A 20,443-nucleotide genomic window follows, 5' to 3' on the forward strand; every position below is an offset into this window, starting at 1 on the left:
AGAGGCAGTGAACTAGATAGAGTGTGCGCCTCGAAGTTGGCAAAAAGCTGCGGTGAAAGTTCCCCAGAGACTTGTTTGTTACATTTCGTAACCACAGGAGACTTCACCCTGGCTGCCTCTCAGCCTGGTCACAGAGTTACAAACGAATGTTCTGTTCAGGGGTCAGTGCTCTGCAGCACAACGTGACCCAAATGTAAAGGGAGGGGAAAACAGTAAATCTTGATGCATCATGTCTTAGTTCAGCGGCATGGCTGCCTGTGACGGGAATGCCCCTCCCAGCATGAAGCTGGTCTGCCTGTGCCTGGTCACTTATAAGGAGCGTGCCACAGCCGTCTCAAGCGTTAGCAACACTGTGAGGCGGGGGACGGCACCTTCACACACACAGCGACGACAGGCAGTGACAGCCAAAGCAAGACATCTGAGGGGAGGGCAGACCTAAAGAAGACAAGCGACGACAGAGAGACAGATAGTGGTAGCGGAGTAAAGAGGGCACAGAGAAGAGAGCCTGAGAAGCAAAGACAAGAGACAAAAGAAGAGAAGAGAGAGAGAAGCCCAGAGAGGCTGAGCAAGCACAGAGAAGAGGAAAATACATATCACGTGTAAAGGACAGACAGACGGTGCCATTTACAGGGACACACAATGTTGGTGGTCAGCGAGATCCTTCTTGCCCTGGTGGTTTGCGTCATCGCGGCCGAATTTGTCCGACAGAGATGGAAGATCCGGCGACTTCCCCCGGGCCCGACGCCCCTCCCCTTCATCGGAAACCTGCTGGCGATGAAATTTAAACTAAACCACGAGAGCCTCATTCAGGTATTTATTTATTTAGTAATTGTTTCCCTGTCTACGTCTAACTGTACGCCATCGGCTTCAGAGCGCCAAGAAGCAGAAGGGGTGGAAAATGCGAAACATAACTACATGGCAACGAATGAGTCAGAGCAGTAGAAAGTATTATTATTAGGATTTATAGAGCGCAGGGCTAGCCGGAGACCTCCCAAGACTGAGCAGCACGAATACAGAGAAGCGAGAGGGAAGGAGGTTAGTCACACTGTTAAACAACCAGCTTTTAGTTTCTTCCTGGAGTTGGATTCTGATACTGTGAATCTTCTTCGGGCACCACTAACAATGCGGATTCTGTTCTATGCTGAGGGCGGAACCCCATCTGTGTGGGGTGTAACCAAAGATGATCTTCCAGAAATTGTGAGAGATCTGTATGGGTGCATTATTGTGCTCTTACACTGCTCCTTTTTCAAGAGCTACTTTTTTTTTTGCCTAAGCACTGTACGAAAGTGCATGTATTTTCCAGCTCTCTCCCTAATTTGTTTCCGTTCCTCCAGTGCTTAATTTGTAAAATAAATCATAAGTGGCAGTGCTGTCATCAGGAGACCTTTGCAGTTTACACCATTCATTGCACCGGCCACCGCTGCAGATGACAGTACAAGCACCTAAACGAACATCTCCCTACTACAAGTGTGGCACTTCAGACTATTCCAGGCCCTTAGAACTATAAGAATGGCTTGGGTGGCAGGTATTAGTCATTTTTAATGTATATTGAATCAATAAACAACTGTTCTCATCTCTAAATAAAACAAACATCGCCACCATGTACATATATTGCTGGTGTTGGCAAGTAAGTGAAGTGCTGGTGCCAAGCACTGGAACCCACTGTCTCAAATTAAGCACTGTCTTCCCTTCTGCATTCCCCTCGCTTGTTCCTGTGTGCGCCTCACAAGCATTGTTTTCTTGCCCATGTCAGGGTGATCAGATTTTGAGAAGAAAAAACCGGGACAGGCCAGACATAAAAGTAAGAATACAGCCTTTAGTCTTCTATATCTGTCCTGTCTCGTTTTTTGCATAGCTATATATATTTATATGATATATGTGATCAAGAGACGAGTTATCGAAACGCGTAACGTTGGTGAATAAACCTTTGTTTCCCTGCACTGAGAGCGCGCTGTTATTTGGATCGTATTTAGAGTATATATGTCTATATATATATATAATATCTATATATATTTATATATATATATATTTTTATATATATATATATACACACACACACCTTGTAAATGTGTGTGTTTATATAGATGCGTGTGTATGGGCGTAAATATATATATATACCAGTATTAACTCCGTCAACACACCAGATTCTTTTCCAAAGAACGGAGCACGGACCACGGAATACTGCAGCAAGTTTATTCTTTATTGCTCAACGACTGCTACAGCCATGACGCGTTTCAGCCCGTCATGGGCCTTGATCACATGACACGCTCTGTCAGGTGGGTAGTTTTTTATACCATTTTTTCTCTTTTTTTCTTTTTTTCTATTGCCAAACCAGTAATTTCTTAAAGTGACAAGTGCATTAGGTTCAGAATCATGTAAATGGATGACAGATTTAGTGGTTGTTAGGAGAACTCAGCAAAACAGTTCTGTTAAAATACATTTGTCCAGGAAAAATTCTGTAACTGGTTGTTTTGCTTTAGCTTCCATATGGTTGATGGTAAAATTAACACAACCAAATAAATTACAAGAGTACTGAAATTTGCTGAAACCTTTCAAAACTGATAGTTAAAACGGGTATTTATGAAATATGTTAAAAAACATAGATGTGGTACATTTCGATATGAATACCAAGATAATGATAGCAATTTTTTTTTACAGTTATTATTAACATATCAGATAGGTGCAAATTTCGCAATACAGTGCAATTAATGTAAACAATTCCATATAAACCTGTTGACTTAAAGGGCATGTGCTTGTGCAAAATGTTACAATAGTGCTAAAAATTCTAAAACCATGTGTAAAAAACAACTAACCAACCCTGTGTGTGAAAAAATGTGTGCATCAGCGGCAGATAGAATATATCAACTAATGTCTAAAGTATGTTACAGTTCATAAATGATAGTTATCGGCAGGCCTACCTGAAATTATGACCTTGTGGTGTTATTTTGTTATCGGACATTATAAACAAGTGTGGAGTTCTTCAGTGGCGTTCAGACCCCTTGGCGGTTTAGTATCGAGGTTAATGATGTAATTGGCCTCTAATAGTCTGAGTGCTCTTTCTCTGTCACCGCCTCTTTTACTCGGTGGGACCGAATCTATTAGAAAGTCAATCAGGCCTTTTGGGTCCGCTTTGTGTAACTCACTGAAGTGTCTGGCTACTGGATAAGCCTGGTCTCGATTTTTTATGGCTCTTATGTGCTAGAGTACCCTCTTGTGTCCCTGTAGTATTGTACTACCAATGTAGCGCAACACACAAGGGCACTCCAGCACATAGACGACATAATCGGATTTACAGTTAAGGGACTTGGTGATGGGGCTTTCCTTATCACTGAAAGGGGTTTTCTATGTAATTCTGTTCCTGCCATGTTGGCATGCCTTACATACTTTGCACTTGAAAAAGCCCTTTCTTTGGGCCAGTCACAAGCTTTTACTGGGACCACTAGGGTCATTCTGGACCAAGATATCTTTCATGGACTCTGCACTGCTATAAGTGATTGCTGGTTTTCTTGGGAGCAGATGACCAATTGTGAGGTCACTTAGAATAAGGGGCCAGTTTTTGGTGATATGTTTTCTAACCTGTTTTTCATGTTTGTGGAATTGTAAGATGAATCTAAAATTCTCCCCTTCTTTTTGTTTACTTAAGTCCTTTGTTGGTTTACAATTTACCTCAATATCTTTTCTGAGGAGGGTTTCCCTGGCTTTGGACCTACTCTTTTGGATCGCTGTGTCAATGCAGTGTGTGGTGTATCCCATTTCCTGAAATCTTAGCTTGCTGATTTCTTGTGCTGTAACAAGATCTTTCTCGCTGCTACAAATCCGTCTTAGTCTAAGCATCTCACCGCATGGAATGCTGTGGATGAGATGCTTGGGGTGTGCACTACCTGCGTGCAGTACTGCATTGCCAGCTGTAGGTTTTCTGTGTAAATTCGTTTCCAATTTACCATCCTTAACAAAGACCTGCACGTCTAAAAAGTTTACACTTTCATGGCTGATGGAGGCTGTGAAGTGTAGGTTCAATTGATTGTTGTTGAGTCCCTCAATGAAACCCTCAGCTTCACTAGTTGATTCGTCCCAAATTAAAAAGAGGTCAACAATGTACCTCCACCAGGCCTTAACACCTTCAAATCTCATGACAAGCTCAGCTCGTCATGAGCCACGGTGCTCGTGTGGTCATGACGAGCTGAGCTCGTCATGACCTTTAGAGCGCTCGCACGGTGGGCTAATTCCCCTGTTGTGCGAACGTTCTAAAGAAACGGGTGTGGTCATGACGAGCTCAGCTCGTCATGAGCACACGACCACCGTGGCTCATGACGAGCTGACCTCGTCATGAGCACAGGGGCGCTGTGCGCGCCCCCCGCCCCCGCCCCCCTGCACAGCACGGGAATTTGCCCAGCTGCGAAGGGGTTAATGTTTTTTGTAATGTAGGGAGTATGTTCTTTTTGCGGGACCAGCTCCTCCCACCAGCCCATGTGAAGACAGGCATATCTGGGGGAGAAGCTGGCCCCCATAGCTACCCCTTGCAACTGCTGCTACATGTTATTTTGGAACAAGAAAAGGTTACTATACAAACAGAATTCAACCATGTTTAAAATTATAAGACTGTGTTGGGCATTGTCCTGTCCTCTTTTATTTAGCAAGATAGTATTTAAGAGCCCTTAATCCATCCCTACGGTTTATGGAAGTATAAAGGGATATTACGTCTAGTGTGATTAGCAAGTATTCAGCCCGCCATGGGTAGTCCATCAGTTTCACTTAAACGTCACTTGTGTCTTTGATGTAAGATGCCAAATTTTGGACATGTTCCTGTAGATAATAGTCTATATATATAGAAGTGTTTTCGAGTAGATTTTTACGGGTGGAGATGGTTGGTCTGCCAGGTAGTATCTCGGCAATTTAGTGGATGTTAGGAATTAAATACAAGATTGGGACTACTGGTTTCATGAACTTGAACTCCTCCGAAGTTAACAATCCTGCATTCTTCCAGTCAATTAGTTTCATGTTGAAGTCGTTGATTACCTAACTGCGACGTCACAGCGACAATAGTAATCTGTGTCCTTGAGTTGTTTCATTGCCTCAATAATGTAGCCAGATTTTTTCCATAGAACTACGTTGCCGCCTTTGTCGGCATTGCGGACAACAATGTCTGGATTTCTTTTTAATTTGGATATTAGTACATGAAATTGGATCTCCTGTCTGTTGACCTTTTTATATTGCGGAGTTTTGTACTTTGTAGTTTAGATCCTTTATCCCACCCACCAGGGCCGGTCCGAGCATTTTCGGAGCCCTGGGCAAAAGGGAATGTGCGAGGCCCCTGAAATTTACCTAAGTGACACCTTCCGATCCCGGGGAAGCTGCTTTGTGCAGACTCCACCTGGGCCACAGCTCCTCCTCACAGCCACCCCAAGCACCTCTTTGTACAGCCTATTTCGGACTGAAGGTGTGAGAATTGCTTGGGGGCTGATTTAAACCTGTGTGGGCTAATGTGCCGACAATGGGCGTCCTGCTGAGTCTCTGAATGGACAGCCTGAGCGGTGTCCTCCTCCCCTAGGCCTTCCCACACCATCCCTTAGAGGCCCCGGGAGGGGGGCCCCCTCCCATGAGCCCAATTGTGAAGAGACGCATTTCTTTCACTCTGAGCGGCATTGGTACATGCACGAGGACTGGTGGGGTGTAAATGCCATCGTGGGGGGACCCCATCCTGGTCGGAACAGTGTGAGGCCCTGGGCACCTGCCCACACTGCCCATGCCTAGCGCCGGCCCTGCCACCCACTACATTGTCATGGAAACTGTCAATCAAGTCTTTGATCATCAGTGGATTGAAAGTTGTGCGAGGCTTGAAGGGAGTTTTCGGTTTTGTTTGTACTATATTTATAAATATAGGCACACACAGGGCCGGACTGGCCATAGCGGACACCGAGCGTTTCCCCAGTAGCCGCCAAGGTTGGGGCAAACTTTTGGGCCCCGGGGTAGCTGTTTTTGTTACCGGGGGCCTGCAATATCGGCCCCCGGAAACAGAATTGACCTAAACGAGCCCATGCAAACTGCTCGGCGGCACCCCCTCAGCCTCCCAGGTGGGCAGCCGAGCAGTTTGCCAAGGCCGGTTTCGGTTCCCAGTCCGGCCCTGAGCACACACCCACACAAACGCTTGTAACAGTGTGTGTATATGTCTGTGGCAGGATTCCTCCTTCCTCAACTCCCCATGCCATCTGACCCACTTTGTCTCTGCTGGGAGCAGGCAGCCGTAAACAGATAAATTGCTTAATATTTTATTCTTCATAGGTGCCTGTGAATTGATGCATAACTTTTAATTCTGCTTTGCAGAATTACCTCACCTCTGTCCCAAAAACTGGGACATTTAGCTTACATTAAATAAAGTGTTGGAACACCGGGACAGTCCTCTAAAAACCGGAACTGTTCGGGGAAATCTGAGACGTCTGGTCACCCTAGCCAATGTGCTATTACCACCTCCTAGCTCCACATGCTCTCACTTGCTCCCCAATTTGCTTCCCCACTTTATGCTCCACATTGCTGTCTCTTTCACCTGTTTGTTCTTCTACCCCGCCCTCCTTGTTGATTCTTCCCCGCACCCTCAGTGATGCTTCCGGACCACCATGTTGGTCAGGCCTTATAGATCCACATACAGTGCTTAATTTGTAAAATATTAGGTACCAGGGCACTTATCGGAAGGCTACTGCAGCCTGCACTGCTCATACACTACCAGCGCTGCCAATAGCAGTACCAACATAACACCTAACCATCACACCTACAAGTGTGACAATTCAGACTTTTTCAGGCCAGCTATAATAATGGCAAGAGAGGCTGGTGTTATTCATTTTTAATGAATACTGACTAAATAAACACTTTTGTTGTGCTCATCTGAAGCTAAAAAGACAGTGGTCGACAGTCACTAGAGCCGGTGCTGAAAATTAAGTGCAGGTGCTGAGCAACGGAAACCACCTGCACAAATTAAGCACTGCCCCCGTGTTGCTTCAACGTACATCAGTGTTACTCCCATTCACCCGCTTTCCCCCATGTTGCTTCTGCGTCTCCGCCGGGTTGCTAACCTTTCCTGCTTTCCCCAAAAAATGCTTTGACTGTTTATGTTCTTATTATTTGCACATCGAGTTCAATGTAGCATTATTTTGTAGGTGTACATGCATCGTATGTTTGCCTAAAAAGCCTTTTTGGATTTAGCTGTGCTGCATAGCATTCGGGAGACTGTGCAGCATAGTTGAAAATCATTTGCAAAATCAATAGGTCCCAAAGAAGAGACCTATTGGCTTTGCAAATGCTTGTTGTTGCAAGCATAGCTGAGACCCATCATTTACTTTGGTCCACAGTAGGTGAGAAGCAGAATTAAGAGACTCTGGCCCAGAGTTACAAAACTCTCATGCAATGCAGTACAGCATGCAAAAATATGACACTTTCCTCCTCTCCCTACCATAATTATTCTGCTTAGCACCACACACACACACCTTTGCACTGTAGTACAAAGGTGCTGTGCCAGTCTAGCATAGGTTTGATACTGGAAGGGTACCCTTTTTTTTTAGATTTAAAATGATTTTATTAATTTTCAAAAAACATATAACGAAATAATAATACATGCTTTGTTAGGTGATGATAAACAGCAGAAAAGACGAGCAGTGTGATGCAACCAAGTATAAACAATAAGACATTATAAGACATAAAAAGGAAAATAAGAATACTAATCATAATAAAATAATACAAATTAATAATAATAAAACAGAGCAAAACAATACAATATGAAACGATAAGTGGCCTGAGGCTACATATGCTGGATATGTTTCGCTATTTTAGTTGAGGGAATAGAGAAAATGAGTTTAGGTAAGATATAAATAGGCTTTCCTGTTTTCAATTTCTATTTTTGGTAAGTTCTGGTGGTTTTTTTCAGTGTTTTCAATATCTTAAAAAACAGTTGTTATCAGTGGTTACACATTTTCGCGCCACTAAAAACAACAGAAAAAGTGTTTTTCAGGTGTTTATGGAACGTTTTGCTTTTATTATTGCTTGCTTTCTGCACTGAAAGAACATGGTATATAGGCAGAGTACTTATAGTGTATATGAGGTCCAAATTAGTTTTTTGCAAATTAATCTTATTGTAGTACACCATACAATACTTCTTCAGTGAGTCTTTGGGTCATGTGCGCTCACTCTTTCCTTCCCATGTAAACTTCTGTGAAAAGCCCTCTCAGCATTCTTAGCCCAATGGGCTGAGAACTGTCAGCTAAGGGACACAGTTGGGATGACTCTTTCTTTGATGCCACATAAAGCACGAAATGATAAATATATGCGTTTTAGTTCCTTTGCATTAGAAACCAGTGCACCAGAATGGACTAAAAAGTCAGTAGCATCCCTCATTAACTCTTAAGATTGTAAAGATGCTTTCAGCATACCATCTAACAAGTGGCAAGGATCTACTTCAGGGAATCACTTCAGCTCGGGTATCAATTTTGACAGGTCATCACACAACTTTTTTATATACGTAGCTGAATCACTGCAAATACAAATAATATCACTCCAATCTTTGTTGAACTTGGAAAGAACCTTTTTTACAAAGCATTACAAGTGACACTGCGTTCTATGTTTTCCAAAAGTCTGGTGTCATGTTTTCACCACTATCCCAGATGCTTGGTGATATATATACTTGTCACTATACCTTGCATTGAATGTTTAAAGCCTGTGGTGTTGGCAATTCACCTACTATCAATACTGACCCACTAGAAACTAAGGTCTGATGTATTAAGGGTTTTTACCCATTCTCTGTGGGTAAATGTGATGACACATATTAGGAAAGATTTTTATGAAACCAGCCATTTTACCTATCGGTGAAAGAATAAAATGCAGCCAAAATATCAAATATGAGTTTGATATTTCCTGATTCTCTATAGTTTATAAAATAATTAAACTAGACCTAAAACATGAAACTAAACCCTGCTTCTTTAGACCAAAGGCCGCAAAATTGAAAAAGTAAAAGGAAGAAGAAACAATATTTTAGTGGCATCCCTAAAGAACAAAACTCAAGCAGAATAATGTTAGCCAGTCTTTCTTACTACTACTTGTATAACAAAGTTACATTGTATTGACCCCTAGAGGAAGAAAACAATGACTTTCACTCTCTTTTTCCTTTCTTTGAATGGCATTTAGTTTGTGGTTGTCCAGGTGCTTTTTCAGTGTTTATATGTTTTTACCGGTGAGGGCTATTTTTCTTTCAGTGGGGTTTCATCAGTTATTATAGGTTTATACCTAAAACCCCACAGCCTAGATATATACTATACTTTCCCACGTGAGTTACCATAAGAGTATTAGTCAACATGTCTTATGAGTGGAGGTAGGGGGAGAAGCCACCGATAGAAACTAATAGGTGTAGGTGGGTCAATGCGCTGGATGATAATTAAGATAATGTATGCCAGGGAGCATGTCAAGGCGGTTTCTTTGAGGCGAAGTAGTTGTCTAACGTGTCCCAGATGTGTCTGACCGGAGCTTTCCAAGGGGACTGTTCGAGAGCAGTATTGTCTGTGCCCCTTAAATGTATGATCCAGTTAATCCAACATTTGAAGGAGGCTTTGTTTGTGTTCTTCCAGTTGTTTAAGACAATTTTTATTGTGGATGTGAGTAAGAGATTCCAGCTAGTTGGGTGTGGCCGTAGATGCTTCTTGTGTAGGCGTGCAGGGGTACAGTAAGCTTTAGGGAGGTGCCAAAGTTTTGTTTGTGATAAGAAAGGGGACATTTTTGGGTAGGTAACTTATTTCCATATTTGTGAGCACTATGATTCAGATTTGGGGCTAGAGGCGTGTTGTTCCCCGAAACGTAATTAGATTTCCATTCAAGTTCGTGGATTTAGGATGTAGAAGTTTACAGATGTGGGAAACTTGATGTCCCAAGCTGTTAATTTTAGTAATGAAGTTAGGGAGAGACAAGGTTTGTCTATGCAGCCCAGACTTCAATAAGGCAGTTTTAATTTTAAGAAAGTTATAAAATTCCATATTATCAAATTCGTAATTACTTTGGATTTCCGAGAAAGTTAAGGGAAATACTGAGCCTTCCAGTTGTTGGTGGAAAAAGATGCCTTTATTTATCCAAGCTTCAAAGCAAATGGGTTTACCCTTGTACTTAATATTACGGTTGTTCCATAGAGATTCCATGATTGAGAGAGTCTTATGCTTGAGTGGAGTTCTTGTCCAGTTTTAGTAGGGAGATTTTTGCATTTTTAAATATTGATGTAGATCTAACTAGAATTGTGGAATTAGTGGTTAAAAGAGTGAGTGGGTTTGGTTTATCTAAGATGGCCGTATCAATTTACATGATTAAATCAAAAAGAGACTAGCTCAAGTTACTTTAGGGGAGGGGGAAGACTCTGGTATGTTTTGTCACGGAGTGTGAACACCCGGCAGGTGTGTTCAAAAAGCCCTCACCCACCAACCTAGTTGGTGGCATGCTTCATCATCGGGCCCACCCAGTGGCACCTAGCGTGCCCCGGGTGTGCTTCAACGCCTGACTACAGCGGAGCTGGTATATTGCTGAGTGTGCGGTGAAGATAGTTAAGGAAGTGATGTTAAAACGGCTGGACGGTGGTCCCAGTACCCGAGGGTAAAATTAGACTTTAATACCTGGGCCTCCGTCAGCGGTTAAAAATAAGGCAAGGGGATGTAAGGGGCGAGTTACGACCTCTCACGTAACTCGCCCCTTACATCCCCTTGCCTTATTTTTAACCGCTGACGGAGGCCCAGGTATTAAAGTCTAATTTTACCCTCGGGTACTGGGACCACCGTCCAGCCGTTTTAACATCACTTCCTTAACTATCTTCACCGCACACTCAGCAATATACCAGCTCCGCTGTAGTCAGGCGTTGAAGCACACCCGGGGCACGCTAGGTGCCACTGGGTGGGCCCGATGATGAAGCATGCCACCAACTAGGTTGGTGGGTGAGGGCTTTTTGAACACACCTGCCGGGTGTTCACACTCCGTGACAAAACATACCAGAGTCTTCCCCCTCCCCTAAAGTAACTTGAGCTAGTCTCTTTTTGATTTAATCATATATTAACCGGGGACATGGACTAGCTTTCTGGTCCTACCTCTCTCTCTTGATTACGCATCGTATCAATTTACAACCATAGTGGTGTGTAGTTGCTAGGGGGGAAAATCCAATATGATCCCTGCTTTGCTAGGAAGGCAGTTTGATATGTTTTAAAATCGGCCAGGTGAACACTCCCCAGAGATTTATCTAGCCTGAGCTTTTTGAGGGCTATTCTAGCCTTCTTACCTTGCCAAATGAATTTCAAGATGAGATTGTCTAGTTTGTATTGGAAGTCGTTGGATATTAAGAGGGGTAACATGTTGATGAGATAATTGACTAGCGGGGTGTTCATAATTTTTATTGCGTCGAACCTGCCCCACCAGGTGATGAATTTGGGGGACGATTTCTCTAGTTGTTTTTTTAATTGTATCTAGGGTAGTGAGTTCATTATGGTGTAACCTATCAATTATGTTGCTCCAAACTCGACTCCCAGATATTTACTATATCCGAGTTGCCATGTCAGACCTGAATCACCTAAAATCTCTTTTGTACTGTGTATATTTAAAGGTTTGACTTCAGATTTCTCTCTGTTCAGCTTGTAGCCAGAGCGTTCAGAGTAACTATCTATAGTATACAGAAGTGCCTTAATTGAGGGACCAGGATTTTCTGTAACTTTCAGAATGTCGTCCGCGTAAGTGGCTAGTTTAACCTGTACATTATTAAATCCTATACCAGTGATGTCAGTATTGTGTTTAATTTCCTGTCGGCTTTCCTGTCGGCTTTTGGGCTGATTTTCAGGAGCCTCACATCATGCAGTCCCCGAAACGAGTCTATGAACTCCCTTCCACGTCGGGTGGGCAGTGAAGGTCCCTTGTTTTTTTAAAGGTTAATTTTCTAACTATTACGTTCCAGGAACTCATGAGTGAGTGCACGAATGCCTGACTCAGTCTGTGACTGGGTGCTTAAGTGTCTGAGTGGATGTCTGAGTGAACCTATGAGTATCCGAGTGGCCATGTGAGTGGATGCAGGAGTGTCTGAGTTGGTCTCTGACTGGGTATGTGAGTGTCTGAGTGGGTGTGTGAATGGGTGGATGAGTGAGTGGGTCTGTGAGTGGGTGTATGAGTGTCTGAGTGGGTCTGCGAGTGGGTGCAAGAGTGTCTAAGTGGGTCAGTGAGTAGGTGTGTGAGTGTCTGTGTGGGTGCATGAGTGTCTGAGTGGGGCTGTGAGTGGGAGCATGAGTGCATGTGTGAGTGGGTGCATCAGTGTCTGAGTGGGTCTCTGAGTGTATGCAAACATGTCTGAGTGGGTCTGTGACAGGGTGCGTGAGTGTCTAAGTTGGTCAGTGAGAGAGTGCGTGAGTCCGAGTGGGTATGTTAGTGGGTGTGCCAGTGTCTGAATAGACCTATAACTGGGTGCATGAGTGTCTGAGTGGTTCTGTGGGTAGGAGCATGAGTGTCTGAATGTGTCTGAGTGGGTCTGTAAGTGGGTAATCCATTACATAGTGTGGGTAAAAAAAGAAGAAAATACACAACGACTTACAAACTAACATGACTGACACGCTTCAGCTAAAGCCTTCAACTGGAGCATAATTCCATTGTGTGAACCACAGGCATATTATGAACCAGTCCCGTGTCAATTTCACTCATCCAGCAACTAGACTGTGCACTTCTCCAACACTAATTAGGAAGTAATTTCCACAAATTTCAAGTATTGCAGTACTCGTTTTTCATTCTTTTGGGCTGTTCTCCACACCCTATTATCCTTCCACATTACAGATTCATTAAAAGGCATTAGTTATAAAATTCCTTCATGATAATTGCCTATTAATGCATATATATGAACCCTTCAGCAGATATCTTTACCTATTGGCTTTCATTTTGCTTCTTCCTACCACAGCCCAAAGAATAAGGCGGTGGCCATTGTACCAAGACATAACTATAGTGGCACTCATAAAAGCTGTTCCCCAACAACACGGTAGAAGGCACTTGACTTAACCTAATATATATAGGTACTATTAATCACTGTTTGTCTTTACAAATGTTCCATAGTAATCAAGACCTTTACTGAAAGTTTCGATATTGATTCATCAGCATACACCAGCATTTGCATATTTACGATAAGTAAATATGCAATGCTGGTGTATGCTGATGAATCAATATCGAAACTTTCAGTACAAGGTCTTGATTACTATGGAACATTTGAAAAGACATTTTAGCAGTGCATTATATTACCAAAGGGGCATTTAATAACAGGTTAAGTCATGCTGCTTTTACTGTTGTTAACAGCTTTGATGAGTGCCACTATAAGTTCTGTCTTGGTACAATGGCCACCGCCTTATTCTTTGGGCTGTGGTAGGAAGAAGCAAAATGAAGCCAATAGGTAAAGATATCTGCTGAAGGGTTCATATATATGCATTAAAAGGCAATTATCATGAAGGAATTTTATAACTAATGCCTTTTAATGAATCTGTAATGTGGAAAAGGATAATAGTGAACAGATACATTTGAAAGGCTTCGGGAATGATAAATAATTTTCTAAAATCACCTTTTTTCTGTTCACCTCTTTTAACAAACAAAACCCCTACTATTCTCCTGCTCGTCATTTACTCATCTAACCCCTGCTTGATGACCAATCTTTCTTAGAAGGGTGCATTAGACTTCTACCCCCAGAATCTCACTGACTAGGCTGCACCCCTGGTGCGAATGAGTTCTTGCTACTCACCGGTCCAAAAGTGGTTGTGTAGAAGAAAAAAACTTCTAAGGGGTTCACTGATACACCTGGTCCTTAAACCAACAAAGAAGAGATTGGCACAGAAGCTGTAATATAAAAAAAAAATGTATTCACCTCCCATGAGGGAAACTGCGTCACACAGTACCTTCAGGCCACTGTATGAGACGGTCTAATGAGTACAGAGAACAGGGGCCTTATACATGCATTTGTTACATAGTCAGCATAAAACCAAGGGGAAGTCCTGGCACATACAAGCATGACTATTGACAAATATGGGTATTCAAAATTTGCTTGCTCAACAAAGTGGGAGGGGAGACATTTCTCCTTACATCAGTAAGAATAGACTGACAGTTCTACACTAGGAGCAGGTGCATTCTACCAGCTAGGCCTTTCTGAGCATGTGCAAGGCTCTGGAAGAGGGAGAAAGCACATGGCGAGCACATGGCTAACTAAAATGGCTGCCACAAAACAAAATGGCTTCAGCTGAGGCTAACAGCCATTGCAGCTAGTTTCCACAGACGGCCGTTTTAGCCTTAGCTGAAGACATCCGTTATGATCTAGAAGAAACATAGAAAATATTCTGCACATTTATTCTCATAAATTCATTAATATCCTATCCATTGCTAGGTGGGCATTTACATTACAAACATTTCATTAAGCAGGTATATATAAGGTATAAGCAGGAGTACAAAGGGAACAGAGCATTGGGTCATACAGATAGCAGGAGAGAGTAATGACTATTATTACAAACAGAATTATCAATATTTTTCAACCCCAAGCAGAAAGCAAATTTAAGTTTATCCAAACAATCCAATTCCATGTAAAAAATATTTTCAGGGCTCCTATGTATTTCAGGACCATCTATTTGAATTTCAGAATAGGCAACAGCACATATCTAATAAAAACATTTTCAAAAGACTTTTCCAGTGTTCCTTTTATGAGGGCTAGAGTATCAATCAATATACTCAAGGAAAGGGCAAACTAACATTTGTCAACTGCTCAGAAGAACGTTTCTCTGGCAGAATAAACATTATTCCTAATGCAAATATTAAAGCAGTCAGACATATTATTACAAAAACAATCCTGGCTGCAGGGGACCAGGAGGGCCACACAGGGCCATAGGAATTAGGACGAGGAGCGGCAAAAGGCTGCTCCTCCTCAAAAATGGGATGGCCAAAAGGGTACATTACTAACAAAAGAAGTCCTTGGGAAATTGAAGCCGCTGTACAACCAGCCAGAGGGGAGTCTTCTCCCTGTGTCTGTTGTTGTTCCCACGGTGGATCTGCACAACTCGCAACTCAAGAACAATCATGGCCCAGTTTCAAGGGTAAAGTTTCTTCTTTCAGGATAGGGCAATCCCCCCCCCCCAGTGCAAATGCCCTCAACTATCCAGTCCAGTGTCTCAGGCAGTGCACCAGTTTTCTTCACTTTAATCTAACAGGCACCAGAGACACAGCATCTGTATCCTAAACTCAAATCCTTTCCTAACTCCTGTATTGCTCCGCTGGCGCACTGCTCTTTTGTTGGGGCCACAGATAGTACCCAGTGAACCCTTGATCAACAAACAAAGGTGCAAACTTTCATTCACTTTGGGACCTGGATTCAGGGGGGTGATGCTGGGATCTCTGAAGCAACCCTTGTTTCAAAAGTGGTAACCTCAAGCAAAGCCTCCTTGTTGTCCTTGTCGGTCTGTGACTCTCTCAGCTGGGCATCAAAAACTTGATCCACGAATTCTCCTTCCTGATTTGTGACCCCGTCTTTCGCCCAAGACAGTGGCAGGGGTGCACACTTCACGTCCCAGTGCTTCCTGCCTTCTACCTTCACTGAGGTCCAAGTTGATAGCAACGCCTGTGCTGGTTCCCTTCACCTTGGCTCCAAGCTGGACTGGTGCTGACTCCCAGGCTGGATCTGATGTCCGGGCCCCTCTGCCAATGGTTGCAGGGCAGCAAATATCTATTGATGGACAGAACAAAAAGTCTTTAGACAAGATATACAAATAATCTATCAACACAGAGGATAGTCTCAGAATACTTCTTTAGTCTTGGGGTGCCCCATACATTAGCAAGGCACCCAAGAACCACTTTCATCTATCTGAGAGTAAAAAAAACAACAGCCTGGACCTATTGGCAAGTATAAAAGGAACTCTTTGGTGAACTGACAAGAGTAATAGGTTAAATGATTGAATTTGTTACTCCCAATCCCAAGCAGCCAAGGAAGTCTTTGTTTATTTATTAAATTCTGAGGAAAAAAGAAAAACAATACAGACACACTCCAAATCCTTACATTTGTCTATTCCTATATTACTCATCTGAAGAACCTCAAGAAAAAAGGAAATGTTCTACACTTTTACTCATAAACCTTGCAATATTTATACAGGACTGCAGACACTTCTAAAGTTATTTCTCTTAATAAAAGCACCTACATTTTACACTTAGGGTCATGCTTTCATGTTATAGGCGCAGCAGGAAAATCTAAAACTGCTAATTTAACAGGAATTCTTATTACATGAAGAGCTAAGAAAACTTCAACATAGTGGGTACATACAGTTCTCCAGCAGAACATGTTGTAACAAACAAACTCCTATAAAACACTATTTTCCTTCAAAAATGTTTGCTGAGGATCACATGGGCATCTTTCCTGCATTCTACTTTTCAGATCCAGACTATGCAACATCATTTACAAAGAAAAAAAACCCTATTCACCAGCTCTAATAAGGGCTGTCAGCTTATTTAACACAGACTAACTAATAATAGACTAGCAATGCCCATGCAAAACTGTATATAGCATGAGAATAACATCTAGTTCCCCTTAAAGGTCAAATAAGGAAACTGCAATCTAGACTACTCATCCTATCACAATTTCATTAGACAGGATGGGCAGCAACATGGCATATTTATTTATTTATGCCAACAATTTTAAAACAGTATTACTAAATAGCCAATTAAATGTCTCATGGCCATTTCCCACACAGGCTCAAAAGACAGTGAGAGAGAAAAAGAGAGAGAAAACATACATTTGCTTACCCTTAATTTGCAGAGGAGCTAACCTCCTTCCCCCATTTCGTCAGTAGGAAACCTGAAACAGGTGTACCTTCTGTTGACATTATCTACCTCTATTTGTGGCAGCTGGGCACAAAAAAAACCTGTAGGAGGTAAATAGCACATTGAGCTAGCTAGGAAACATTAATAACCAACTACCAATTCCTTTAGCAATTGTACTAATATAACATGAGGGCGAATTAATGCAAACTAAATCCCATTGCCACCTTATCTCAGCACTTGCACAGTAATCTTTAAGCTAAAACCATTATTTTTATATACATGGCAGAGATATGCTCTACTCAGGGCCCACATACATTACTGCATTTCCTCTGTTCATATAACTGCGCAAAACTTAAAATGGTAAGCAAAGCTTCTCTTTCTCTCCCTGCGCTGTCATCTCTACTTTCAGAATTTTATTCAGAGATCGAAGTGTCAAAGCAAACCTTACCCTTAGCTCTGCTAGGCTGCTAAATGCAGAACTCGACCTCTAACCCTTACCAGCTGTCCTATTTTGGTGCAAGGCTTTTCCATGCATTTTTTTCCACTTCAAGTAACTCTGAAGACTCACTGCTGAAAGGCAGTCCTGTTCCGTACCTGTTTGCCATTAATTTAAAGGTAGGATAATAAGTTCTGCTGTTTTTTATATACTTATTTTTTTATTTATGTGCAGTGTGTGGTGTGCTTTTCTAGCTGTATAGAGGTCAGCTGTTTGTTCTGTACTTGCATATGTGCATTACTGAAGCCTGAGACCAGATTGGAAACGGCCCTGAGTGGCAGAACTGCTTTTAAAAAGTAAATTTTGCCTAAATTCGACTTTGGTAGTAGGGGCACTTAAAATGGATTACCTGCAATGTTGTGGCATATTAGGGACCCCCAGGGTCTCCTCTAGATGTCACAGGGATGGGGAACCGGAAATGTATAAGGTACACCCTAATAAAAATGAGTTTTGGATGCCTGGGTAAAGTGACATTTTACATTTTAGTTCCCCCATTGTGGTGAAAATACTGCTAACATTTCAACTTTGAAGCTAGGAGTTCCCAGTATGATTATTAGACATTATAGAGATGAAGAAATGATTTTAGTGAAATTATTTTTAATAATAAAAAAATGTCCTCATATAGTCAAAAATGTTTTCATTTTATAATGATCACCAACCCCTTTGATGGTTTCACATATGAAAAGCAAGCCTCATTCCTTCCCTTTCGCCTTTAAACACATTCATTTATAACACTTAAGCACAGAAGCCTTACTGAAACATGAACATTCTGCGTCACTTTTTAAAGGACAGTAATTATTTAACATCAGAACCACAGATGTGCTTATGTAAAAAGGCAACAAGAAATCAATCCCTACTTTTAATCTTATCTCTGTTATCCAAAATAATGAAACTGTCTTTTCTAATTTTTAAAATCAGCAGTCTTTAATGCACGCCTTTATACTAGGTTTGCACTAACTTAAGATCTAGTTGACCCAGCAGTTTTTCTGTATGGCTTGTGACCAGGAATAGCCATGTGTTATTGACTCAGCTGTGCTCTTGACCAGCAGGCGCCAATTTCCACAGCTTAAACACAGCTGTTTGAAAGCCTTTTTTCTAGTGTTAAAATGTAAGCACGGTCACAGTCTATTTAAAAGTCAGGCATTTCAAGCCAGTCAAAATCTATCATTTTGTGCAATGTGGTGAAAGAGACACTTTTATTTTACAGCAACTAATTACTCAAATAATGTGAATGCCTTTTAATATCTAATACAATGTATCTAAGGAGAATGCTGTAACATTTGCTATTTTAGTCCTAATTATTGCAAAGCACACAATTTAGTTTTTTTTTCCTTTCTATGAGGCCTATTTTATTCCTATTGAATGTGAATTCTAATTTATCTTTACCAGTGTGGCAATTTGCACACAGCCATAGTTTCTTACTGTTTCAATTTTAATGGTAGCGTGCAGCTATTTAGCATATGTTACATAATTCATTTCTGGATTTTGTTTTTTTTAAATTGAATTCATTCAATGACATTTTGTATAACAGAATGATGACAAAAACAAATTGAGCTCATTCCAGACATTTTCAGAAGAGGGTCATACACTTAGAACACACAACACAGCGTGCTTAAGGCTAGCCATTCTTACACAAAGAGCGCAATCGCTACTCACTCACACAAGTACCTCCGGTGTCAAATCATAAACCACATAGACATTCAAACACACAATCAACTCACAAATCAACACTTAGGACAAGAACAAGAGACAGCCCATAGACTGTATTCAAAGCAAACCATTTGTAAATACTAATTGTAACCCATACTTACAAGAAAAGCTCTAAAAAGGTGTCAAGGTGCAAGTCAAGATCTGATCTGTCTGCCAAAAATAAGGAGTGCCCGATGGGATGGAAAATCCTTTTCCTATCAGGCCTCCAAATTGTGGAATACCTTGCCCCTCGCGCTACGGTCCGACAAGAACAGAACAAGTTTCAGGAAGGCGTTAAAAACCTGGCTCTTTTCTATGCCCTAACTGCCATCTGTATTTTCTTCTTTCTACAGCGCCAAGACGCCTCGGCATAAGCGCGCTTTAAAAATAATTCAGTCAGTCAAAAGACTGCACCAAAACGGCCCAATGACTGTTCCATGTTCAAGAAGCCAAAATACACCAAACTTGCCAGTTTGGCTGGCAGAACACTCAAAGCGCTCTGCATATCACCACTTATGAATGTTACTAAGTGCACAGACCAGGATCCTTTTATGTATACATTTAGTTCCATGGGGTACTTAGTCACCATGGAAGAAATATTTTTTTAATATACCTAAACCTATTTAGGTATCCCCTCTAGGGGAACCGGCTGAGTTCATTCAAGATTCACATTGGTACCTCAAAAAAAAGCAGCACATTCTTCGATGTGCACTTAAAACAGGCATGCCAAAAATATTGTAGCATATACAATATTATACAGCAGTGACACTTAACACAATGGGGTCGATTCCGATTCGGGAAAAAAAACGTCCGTGCGATTTGTATCCGGAGCCCTCTCCGTACGAATCGTACCCGTCCGTCCGAGTCGCAAAGTACGATCCGTATTCCGTGAATCCGTCAGAATCATCGCGATCCGTACGTATTGCAAGGCTGAAACCGTGAACCGTACGACTCGTACACATACCGTACGACTCGTACACTTGCCGTATGACCCGATGAGTACGATCCGGACCAGGGTATGAGGACGTGATTCGTATGGTCCACATCAGGTAAGGGCGAGTCGTACGGAAAAGCACACAAACACATACACACCGTATGGTGCGTACACCACATGATCGCAGGGGTACGCACCGTACCCCTGCGATCATGGGGTGTACGGACCATACCCCATGTACGATCGGTGTACGAGGCGTACCCCCATTGTACGATCGGTGTACGAGGCGTACCCCCATTGTACGATCGGTGTACGAGCCGTACCCCCATTGTACGATCGGTGTACGAGCCGTACCCCCATTGTACGATCGGTATACGAGCCGTACCCCCATCGTACATGGGGTACGGCTGCGATAATTGGTGTGTACGAGCCGTACCCCCATTTTACGATCGGTGTACGAGCCGTACCCCCATTGTACGATCGGTGTACGAGCCGTACCCCCATCGTACGATCGGTGT

At 42.3% G+C, this 20,443-nt stretch overlaps 1 protein-coding gene across 1 annotated transcript in view; it reads left to right on the forward strand.

Annotated features, from left to right (window-relative positions):
• The first annotated feature begins 406 nt into the window (after positions 1–406).
• LOC144790699 (cytochrome P450 2J2-like) overlaps positions 407–20,443 on the forward strand; it is a 205,153-nt gene continuing 185,116 nt past the window's right edge. The window contains exon 1 of the mRNA XM_078665422.1: positions 407–810. Within this exon, the coding sequence (XP_078521548.1) occupies positions 640–810 (171 nt within the window). The 5' untranslated portion in view covers positions 407–639. The remainder of the gene's footprint in view (positions 811–20,443) is intronic.

This window comes from Lissotriton helveticus, chromosome 11, assembly GCF_964261635.1.
Source record: "Lissotriton helveticus chromosome 11, aLisHel1.1, whole genome shotgun sequence".
Lineage (NCBI taxonomy): Eukaryota > Metazoa > Chordata > Amphibia > Caudata > Salamandridae > Lissotriton > Lissotriton helveticus.